Genomic DNA, 10563 nt, shown 5'->3' on the forward strand with positions numbered 1-10563 from the left:
CTAATAGGGTGGTTGTGAATGATCAAGCTTAGTTGCTGTGGGACTTTCAAATACAGACGAACAAATTGGTGATGGCTAATCAACAGGACTTAGTCATGGTGGACAAGCAGAAGAAGACGGCTGTAGTAATAGATGTGGCCATACTGAGTGATATCAACGTCAGGAAGAAGAAACACAAGAAGCTGGAGAAGTACCAAGGGCTGAGATAGGAGCATGAGAAGATGTGAGGAGGTGAAGGGAACAGTGGCAACAATGGTCACCATGGGGACTCGACAGTGGCTCCAGCCGATCCAATATGGACTGTAAAACTCCGTTGTTGTGAATAAAAAATAAACCATAACAAGTACGCTAACTAATCTGGGGTAAAGACAACTATATTATGTCAATATCTGTTATTTTGCCTTTTTTGCAACATGTGAGCGAGGCTTGAATCTTATACGTGGAATAAACTTAATTTGAAGAATACATCTGACGGAAAAGTTTTTCATACAGAGCTTTCAATTGTGCAGCATTTGTCATGAGGTTTTTAAGCTCTAGTTTATTCTGGAAGAACATTGATCATTTTATGTTTCTCCCGCAATGTAATCCACATTTGTGCAATAAAGCTTTTGAGCAAAATTGCAGACATCAAGGCTGTATCTTTGAGTTATTGTTGTTTGTGTGTGCTGGAGGGGAGGGGGATTTAGCAAAGATGCTCTATTGAACTGAGATCTGGTGGAGCCCATTTGAGTCATGTTCAAGAAACAAATTTGAGGTGATTTGAGCTTCATGAGATGGTGCATCATCCTGCTGGAAGCAGCCATCAGTAGATGGGCACAGTGTGTTCATAAAGGAATGGACAAGGACATCAAGAAGTCAGAGTATAAAGGAAAAAATTAAAAGTAAGAAGTCTTTAAAACAAAAACAAATTATTGGTTGCTTTGAAGACCAAGAAGAGCATTTTTCTGCACTGCATCTCAGGCTTTTGCATCCATAGGTCAAAACATGGGAGTGTAAATTTATTTATTTATTTATGTATTTCAGTGGTGGAGACAAGCTTCCATATGCGAGATTTTGCCACCCTGTCTGATTTCCATGCCACCCTAAGAAAGTTTCTCTCAATCCACCCCTGTTTAGGACTTTTAATTCAATTCAAGAAGTGAATAGTTGGTTGATATGTTACTATAATAATTAGTAGTAGTAGTACTGACTTTGGTTAAAACTATTTTTGTTTTACATTGGTACCCATTGTTAGGTATTTTAGTACCATGGTAGCATTTACTGGATATTGTTTTATAGTGACATTATACAGGAAAACTCTGTCATTCAATAAGGCCCCTTTGTTTTAGTTATTTTTCTCTTTGACCCAAGAATTGATGTGTGAGAATCACAGGCTGGTACAAGGTTGAAATACCACAGAGATCACTCCCTCAGCTACATTAGTTTCTTAATCTTTTAGACGCCTGTTGAAGGCCAAATGGTTTGTTTCAGATTTCACTAATGAAAGAACTCTTCGTTTTGTGCCTTGAAAATATGTCGCTGAGATAATCACAATTGTAGCTGAACTGATACACTATACAAAGGATGCTTCTTCACCCAAGGGCAGGAAGACGCTCCCTTATCTTGGTCTGTACTGGTTTAAACTGATAATCTGCTGTCTCATGAATTTTACCCTCTATATAAACTGTTGTACTTGTGAATAAAGTTGAGTCAATTTGGGAAGACAACCTGAAGCAGTCTCTGTTTTCTTGTTCTCCCAAGCTGCTCCCGAGCTCGTACTAACACGCTGAATGGCATGCTTGAATATTGCTTGAGAATATATTTGACTGTGTTACAGACTAAGGGACATTCTCTGCTGATAGGTGAAGGTACATTCTCTGCTGATAGACGTCCACGCCTCGAAGGAAGTCGATCCACGGATTAGGCCCTGGAAACAGTTTCCTTCACCCATGGTGAAAGTGATGTGATGTAACGCTATAATAATGATGGCTCTTAATAAATTTTAAAACTTCAGAATCTTCTGTTCAAGTCTTTTTAACCTCTTGTAATCTTTGTTGTTTAGCCCCAACTGTGTTATCTCACATCACATGACATCTAAAAATCAAAGGTCACTTTAGCCTTCACTGTTTTACAACCCGCCTAGTTTCCCACACACCTTATAAGTGGGGTGAACCATCTAATCAAGCAACCATTTCAAATGTTTTTTAGTAATCGCATTGGATTTCATGGGCATAGTTTCTTTTGTAGTGTTGTGTAAATGTACCTGTGTTTTATTGGGGATTGTGAAGACGCTTAAAGAGGGATAAATAAAACACTGACCAAAGTGTCATAAATTTATAAAATGACTGGGCAGGGATCTTATCTTTGTTCCTCAAGTTCGTTATTGCCCCTATAAATAACAGATAAAGCCTGAAATTGAGATTTACTAGAAAATGAGGTGAACTGTCATGATCCTGGGCCATGTTGGCCCAGCATTCTTAGTTTCATGTATTTTTGTATTTTGTTCCTTATTTGACTTCCCCTTGTGACTTTTACCCCCTGTGTGCCCCTCTGTGTATCTGTGAGCCCCCGTTTCCCCTCGTGTTTTATTCCATGTTTTCCCCAGCCCGTTATGTCTGTGCTCTCCCCGTGCTCCCTCTCTCCTCCTGTCTGCGCCTCTGTGTACTTCCTGTTTTACTTTGACAGTCTCCCGTCAGTATGTGTCATGTTGTGTTGCTCCTGCCCTGTCTCGTTACGATTATCTGTGTCAGCTGTGTTCCCCGTGTGCTCCCACCTCCCTCGTTAAACCTCTGTCTATTTATGTCTGCGTCTCCCTCTGTTCAGTGTCGCCTTCTCCCTCATTCATGGCCGTGTGTTTCTCTGTATGCTAGTGTATTGCTTCACAGTGTAGCTTCTTATCAGTTTGTTTCGCCGTTTCCCTCCAGCAATAAAGCTGTGTTTTGAGTTCATTCCTGCCTCTGTGAGCTTGCATTTGGGTCCACTTCCTGCTTGCCACACAGCCGAATCCTGACACTGAACATTGCAGTGCCACATAAATATTGAAGCATTATTTTTGTCTTTTGGTTTCTTTGCACATATTTGAAAGCATCAGCTATATGGAGATAAGTTCAGCAAGAAAAATAGCAGCATGTGGGGCGTCGCTCAGAGCAACTGTGACATGTTTTATATTGCACAATGATAATAACCTCCATGGGTAGCTGTTCCACTGTAAATCAAACTCTATTAGCGGGTACAAAGGACACAGGCTCAAGTTGGCATTTGATCTTTGATAAGATGTCATGTGTACTTCTTCCCTATAGGGAAGAAGTACACATACACATACATGTGTATGTGTACTTTTTATGTGTATGTACACATACACATAAAAAGGAAAGGAAACTATAGTTTCCTTTCCTTTTTAAATCTCTTCAGTCTTTTCCTGCATAATGTAATACAACCATAACAATGATCCACCTAAGTTAAATGTTTTTACGAAAAATAACACCAAAATAAAACCATCCATTAAGGATAAGTGATCCTTCCAGAATTTAAGAAACAAATAATCTTATAAATAAGCTTTACTCTTTAGTTATATAGCCCTTAGTTTAACTTTAACTATGAAATCTGCTCCAAATAAGGTATAACCATAGAAAAATAGAACATTTTCTACAAAGATATAACCAGGCTGAATTTTGGGGCAGCTTTTTTCAGGAACTCTTCTTTCTCTGCTTCACTTTCTTTGGTTTTAACTAACATACAATGAGGAATAGCAAAGGGTAATTTTAATAATGTTTTTGATGATCCAATAAGATGCCATCCAGAAGTCAAAATTTTGAAATAGTAACTCAAAACCTTGATTAAACTCTGCCTGGTAATTTGTTTTTCTTTTTTTCAGTGGTAGAAACAAGCTCACATGTTTTCTTGTGCTAGGCTCACAACTTAATAAAAACAAAATTAATCTCAAGTTTTGGTATTCATAGGTCAGGGGTTGGTGGTCAGTGTTGGAAAGAAGCTTCCATAATTTGGTATGCTAGGATCAAACTTTACTTGAAAAGAGATCCCCCCGGTTATAAGTACAAACAAAAAATATATATATTTGAATTTCATTAATCTTTAGTATTGTAGCACCTAATTTAACCATAACTGTGATTTATCTTCATTCTGTATGGGTTTAATTATGATATATGCTGTAAATAAGGCATACGCATAGAAAAATACAAATAAAAATTCTGAAAATAAAAGGTTTGGGGCAATGTTTTGTGAATTTCTTCCTTCTCTTCACTTTCTTTGGTTTTAACTGCCAATAAATCCAAATGGTCCACAGTAATTTTAATTCTAAAAGAATCATTTTTCTCTGCACTTCATAGAGCACATATGTTTGTGATCAGCACCATGTTGGTCTGGACCAGCCTTTAAAATATCCATTAGATAACCCAGCTGGTAAAGTCATGGAAAATTGATTAGTAGATAAAAGGCTTGAAAAGTGGGCTTCCTGGTCATCGTCTCTGGGTGTGACCTGCACTTAGCACACTAAAGGAGGAGTGGCTGCTGATTAAAACTGCCAGTGGAGAACAATTGGCAGTTTCAAGCTCAAAGATTAAGAGAACTACAGACTCGGCCACTTCTGGCCTTCACTAACTTTTTTCCACCCTGTGGTAAAGTTGTTTTTGATTCATCCAATGGCTCAAAAATTCATCCTCCTGTCTGTCATTTGGCTTGTTGTAGCCATTTTTGGTAAGTAGCCTGATTTTATTGCAACAACTTTAAAATCCTTATTTTTGTCAGTTTGATAGTGTATGATAGAGTGACAGGGTAGAGCACATGTTAACAAATTAAAACATCAGATAAACTTTAGAGGTGAAATATTCATTTTAATATAGTTGTTTTTTTAATTTATTTAATTAAGCTTTCAGTTTAATTCAGTCTAAACTGTTATGCACACAGGTGGAGCTTTAATAGGCTTTATGTAAATAGTAGATAAATGGATTATGTTATTTAAGACTTTGCAGTCATTCCTGATCCAAGATTACAGCTGTAACAGCAAAATGGAGAGCTAGCCATGACGTAAGACTGCCTGGATAAATGTCCTCCAATCAAAATATCTCAAATTAGCTTGAATATGAGAATATCATTTTCATGATTAACAGTTACTAGTTCCTTTCCCCTTTTGTTTTGCTTCCATACAAATTCTATACACTTGTCCAGTACTCATATGTTTTTAATAATGGTCTAACTTGCACATCTTCCTTTGCAACCATTGTGTATCTGGGCTGGTTTAGCACATATATAAGCAAATTTGACCAGTGTGTTCATGTCAACAGTCTGACATTAATTGCCATTTTATTATTTTATGACCCTGTTGTTATACCACATCCTTCTGGCAAGGCCACGATCAAGGAAGTCTCTTTGTTCACTTCAGATCCTGCAAACTGTTTGATGCTTTACATGTCTGAATCCTAAATGATGGTTGAGTGAACTTTATGTTTTCCATGCAGAGTCTGTGTCACTGCTGGTGCTCTCTTACTGAGACTGAGAAAGGACCCTACTTAGCTCTTTGTTTGATGTCTTGCATCATTAAACATAGACTATATGATCCTGCTTTAATAACTTTGATATAATTTTTTTCTCTGGCTTGCTTCCTGGGTATCAAATTTCAAAGTTGTGAACAAAGGTAATCATATACTAACTACTGCGTTTTAACACAACTATTAGCCTCTTCAACAAGAGCAGAAGATCCTGAAATTTCAGGTTCAGGAGACGATGCAACTACTGCAAAACCAGACGATGCAACTACTGCAACACCAACGACTTTATTTAAAGGTAATTTGATACCTCTGGATCCAAATGTTCACATGATATATTGCTCATACAGTGATTCAGATGTGTGTGTGTGTGTGTGTGTGTGTGTGTGTGTGTGTGTGTGTGTGTGTGTGTGTGTGTGTGTGTGTGTGTGTGTGTGTGTGTGTGTGCTCGCACTTGTTTTGTTTCTCACTTTGAAGATCCCTGCAACCCAAATCCCTGTGGCACTGGAAGCACCTGTGAGGTCCGTTATAACAACATATATATATGCTTGTGCCTGGCTGGTGATTCCTACAACAATGATTCAAACAGTTGTGAACGTTGTAAGTATTTGTTTGTGTGCCGCTATGAAGATTTTACTTTATTTAACAGTGACATGAATGAAGATTATATAGCAGTATATAACACTACGTGGGCTGGAGGAAGATTAGTAGATCACTGAAGGACAGGTCATTCAAAACAATATGTACCTCTTGAACTAGCTATCTCCTAATCAGTTTAGTCCAGGGGTGCCCAATCCCAGTCCTCGAGAGCTACCGTCCTGCAGCTTTTAGATGCATCCCTACTCCAACACAGCTGAATCAAATGGTTTGATTACCTCTTCAGCATGCCATCGTGTTTGGCAAAGGCCTGATAACAAGCCATTCATTTGATTCAGCTGTGTTGGAGTAGGGATGCATCTAAAAGCTGCAGGATAGTAGCTCTCGAGGACTGGGATTGGGCAGCCCTGATTTAGTCGGACATAAACAGTAAGTGAGTAATGTTGACTGTTAGCCTGGCTTAGCCAACTTAATGCAATCTGTGAAATACATTTTAATGTTAACATTTTAGATTTGGTTTACTTTATCCATGCAAAAATAAAGTGTAAGAATGACAAATTGGATTTTGTTTTTTTTGTTTTTCTGGGGTTTATGTCTGGGACTAACCCAGCTAGCCTCCTGTCTTAATCTTAGTTAAGTACCTGCTAGTTGTAGCTTGATATTTAACAGACAGACACTGTATGAGACTGGCATCAATCTCCCTCCTTTCAGCAAGAAAATGAGAGATATAAAATATCATTTTATTAGATTTTCACTTTCTTCTGATATTTTCTTGTTTTCAGCCAAAGTCTTCCCTGGAAATCTTCAAGTGAAAAAACCATTTAAAGATGAAATGACAAACACCACATCAAAGGAATTTATAGAAACTGCTAATGAAATCATTGCTGAGGTAAGTAATTAGGTAGTATTCTCTATCAATAAATGTGTCTTTATGGACATTTTTTGAAAATGCACTTGACATTACAAGTTATACTAAAAACAATTTCATCAGTTATTTAATCAATCTTAATAGTCATACTGAGCAAAACATATTTTCTTTTGAAAACACAGCTGGATGAAGTTTATAACGAGATGAACGGTTACTCCAAATCTATAGTGCTGAAACTCCTGTAAGTCTCAGACTGACAACAGCTTTTACTATAAAATCTTTCAGCCTGTTTCACATCAATGTACATTAACATGTTATTATACTGCACAAATAAATGATGCAATCATCACTAAATGTGATTTCTGTCTTTACAGTCCAAGAACCACTCGTGTGTCAAGGGCAAGCTCAGAGGTCATTGCATCAGTACAGATCATCTTCGAGGCCAGTTCTGAAATCACAGATGATCAAGTTGTACAAACTTTAAAAGCGTGTATGAACTGTAGCGTGATTGACAACACATTTAACAGTAAGTTTGTTACCTGTACTCTAGCACTGTCACGGTTCTGAATCATTTTGACCCAGCTTTTTCTGTTATATTTTGGTGTTTTTCTAGATTATGTTCATTATATTTATGTTCTGAATCTTGAGTTGTGCTGGTCTGATTTTGTATTACGGGTTATATTTTCTGTCAAGTCCGTGTCTTAGTAAAGTATTTCTTGTTTCCTGTTTTACATGTTCATGTCTGATGTCAGTGTGCTCAGTTTTACTTCTCCCCTGTCTCGTTAGCCTAATTTCTCGCAGCTGTGTCCCCCTCCTGTTTCCCATTCCCTGATTACTCCCCTGTGTATACAAGCCCTGTGTTGGCCTTTGCTCTCTCGCGTGTTGTACCCTCAACATGCTGTGTGTTTGTCATGGTCAGTCCTCTAGCGCCTCTGTTGTGAGTCTTGGTTTTGTTTTGCTTTTTTGAGTATTACTTTATGAGGAACTTTTGCCAGCAATAAAGCTGCGTTTTGAGTTCCAGTCCCGTTTTGAGAGTCCTGCATTTTGGGTCCTTTTTCCTGCCTGCCTGCCACACAACACAGCCATGACAAGCACATTGTTTTATGTCGATATGTATCTAGAATAAAACTCACAGTAGGAATAGATTTGTTTTCAGAAAGAATATAATTGACAAGATGTGTTTCAGAATCCTTTGTACTAAATCTACACTTCTGTCTAAATGAAACTATTTCCACCATCTGTCAAAGATAATTTAGTTGTAATAAAAATATAATGGATGTCACAATCAGGGCAGCTGCTGCCATTGCATGTATTGTAATCTTTATTTATATTTCGGTGATTTATGATGTTCTGATGATCATGATATTTTGAAGATGAAGTCATGCTGTTAATTTCAGTCCAGGGTTCATTTCATGGCATATTAGTGATTCATTTATTTTACTGTTGTACATGTTGCGAAACATGTCCTTGAGTACTGAGGCTTTTTTTCTCTCCGTCATTTAAAGTTACAAACCTGTGTGATGACACTCCCTGTGATGAACACTCCACAAACTGCAAATCAGGCGATGGAACTTTCAGCTGTATTTGTAACATAGGCTACATGCAAACAGACTACAGTACTAGAATGTGCATTGGTAAGACAATTTCCTGAGCAAAGTAAGTGGTGTGTGTGTCTGTGTGTGTCTTATGTAAGCAAACGACAAAGTGTCTCAATTTTTCTTTTTTACAGCTTGTCCCTTTGGGAAAGAATTGAAGGATAATGAGTGCGTGACGTAAGTACTCCTTCCCCTCCTGTATGTCCTCTGTTGATGTAAGGTTGCTTTTAAATATAAATCTTAAAATCAACCTTCTTCTTGTCTTGCAGATGCTCGTTTGGTTATTCTGGTTTTAACTGCTCAGAAAGTGAGTATACTGCATGTTTTTAAAGTGAAAGCAGAAGCATGGTTACTTAATGACAGCTATTTAAAGAAAAAACTCACAAGATAAAATATAACACATGATACAATAGGTAGAAAGGTTATTCAAAAGCTGGAAAATGCGATAAAAGTTTATGTCCTATTCATTGTGTTTTATTAGACTGGCAGCTCATTCTGGTAATTGTGGGCTCTGTGCTTGGAGGACTGCTGCTCATAGCCATCATCCTTCTACCAGTAGTAGCTACCCAGTAAGTTTCTTACCAATAACAATAACATCTTTCATTTGCCCCCATAAATGTGAGAAAGTGTTTTTCCTCATTTTGATTTAGGCTTTATTTTAGATGCAAATGCAATTAAAATCAAGAGAATTTGTTCATGTCTGACAGACACAATAGTGAATTCAAATATTATTTTACTGCTGTGATTTCAGAAAATTAAACATAAGCTTCAAGAAGAGCAAAAGTGCAGAAATGGAAAAACCCTACACTAACCCGAGTTCTGCCGCACAACCGATGGCTAGCAACAAGTTGGGCCACAGCCAGGGAGTCTCATTTAACAGGTCAGGCAATGGCAATTCAGGTTTTCAGAATGGTGGGGCGCCTGTGTTCCCACGAGCTGCCACCACCACCAACAGCATGGACAACAGGACCAACCTGGAGATGAAACCAAGCAATGGCCGACAAAACTTTGGACATATGAACAGTGGTTCGGTGAGTATGTCTCTGTGTGTATAGAGAAGAAATACCCTCATCAGGCTTTTTGGTTTCTTAGTGTTTGGCATTAAATTCACTCTCTCTTTTTTTCCTCTATAGCGGTTATATGATGAATCATACGATCAGGCTCAATCTCAGAACAACTCTTATGCCCAGAATCAACCTACAATGAACCCGTATACTCAGAACCAAGGCCAGAGCAACCCGTACTACACACACGATGATGGAAGACGCTACTAGTAGTACAAAATCAGAAAGGCTCACTATACAATGACAGGTTTATGTTTTTAAATGTATTTTATAATTACTGTATGTAATGAACCTTATTGAATCTTATGTATCTGACTACAGTACAAACTGATCGTGACTACTTTATATCAAGTTGGTGGCATGATTTTGAGGATTAGTCTCATTTTTTTTTTAATCTGTTTTGGTTCATTGAAGTATGAATTACTGAAGAGTTGTCTATTCAAACTGAATGAGAAACCTGGACGTTCATGTCCAAATATAATGCGATAATGAGGAGCTGCTTAATATTGTTGTGTTATACGATTAATGCTTCCTTCATGTATGAATTCACAATTTCTTTTTTTCATGTAAAAAATTTTTTGTAATGAACTGAAATTTGATGTTTAATTCAGTTTTTGTGAATGACACGAGTTTCTTCTAATAAAATTATAAGAACCTGTTGCACATGTGTGTGCGTGTGTGTCAAAGATGTAGCCTTTTTGTCAAATCTGGTCACTTCCAATTACAACAAGGATATCGGTATCCAGTAAGGGTCAATCCCAGGAAGAGCAAAGATACTGTGAAGGGCCCTCAAGCTCGGAGCCTAAAGAATAGACTGTCCACAGTGTGAAAGGGGAATTTATTTAAATATTAAATTAAATATTTCTTTAAATATTTAATATTTATTAAAATTACATGCATACATGTACATTTCATACATACACACACACACACACACACACACACACACACATATGTGT

The 10563-nt window shown here is 37.5% G+C and overlaps 1 protein-coding gene across 3 annotated transcripts; it reads left to right on the forward strand.

Moving 5' to 3' along the window:
* The first annotated feature begins 4467 nt into the window (after positions 1-4467).
* LOC113018357 (mucin-13-like) lies at positions 4468-10267 on the forward strand. Of its 3 annotated transcripts, XM_026161419.2 has the most exons (12): positions 4468-4692; positions 5671-5778; positions 5958-6080; positions 6860-6966; positions 7128-7186; positions 7320-7471; positions 8451-8579; positions 8675-8717; positions 8810-8847; positions 9022-9109; positions 9292-9571; positions 9674-10267. In XM_026161419.2, the coding sequence occupies exons 1-12, from the start codon at positions 4638-4640 to the stop codon at positions 9812-9814; spliced, it is 1323 nt and encodes a 440-aa protein (XP_026017204.2). In that variant the 5' UTR covers positions 4468-4637; the 3' UTR covers positions 9815-10267. The 3 variants fall into 3 exon arrangements, with proteins under 3 accessions (XP_026017204.2, XP_026017205.2, XP_026017206.2); XM_026161420.2 differs by lacking the exons at positions 4468-4692; positions 5671-5778; positions 5958-6080 and adding an exon at positions 6424-6506; XM_026161421.2 differs by lacking the exons at positions 4468-4692; positions 5671-5778; positions 5958-6080 and adding an exon at positions 6470-6510.
* Positions 10268-10563: the final 296 nt, after the last annotated feature.

The sequence above is a fragment of the Astatotilapia calliptera genome, chromosome 8 (assembly GCF_964374335.1).
Source record: "Astatotilapia calliptera chromosome 8, fAstCal68.1, whole genome shotgun sequence".
In the NCBI taxonomy this organism is placed as follows: Eukaryota; Metazoa; Chordata; class Actinopteri; order Cichliformes; family Cichlidae; genus Astatotilapia; species Astatotilapia calliptera.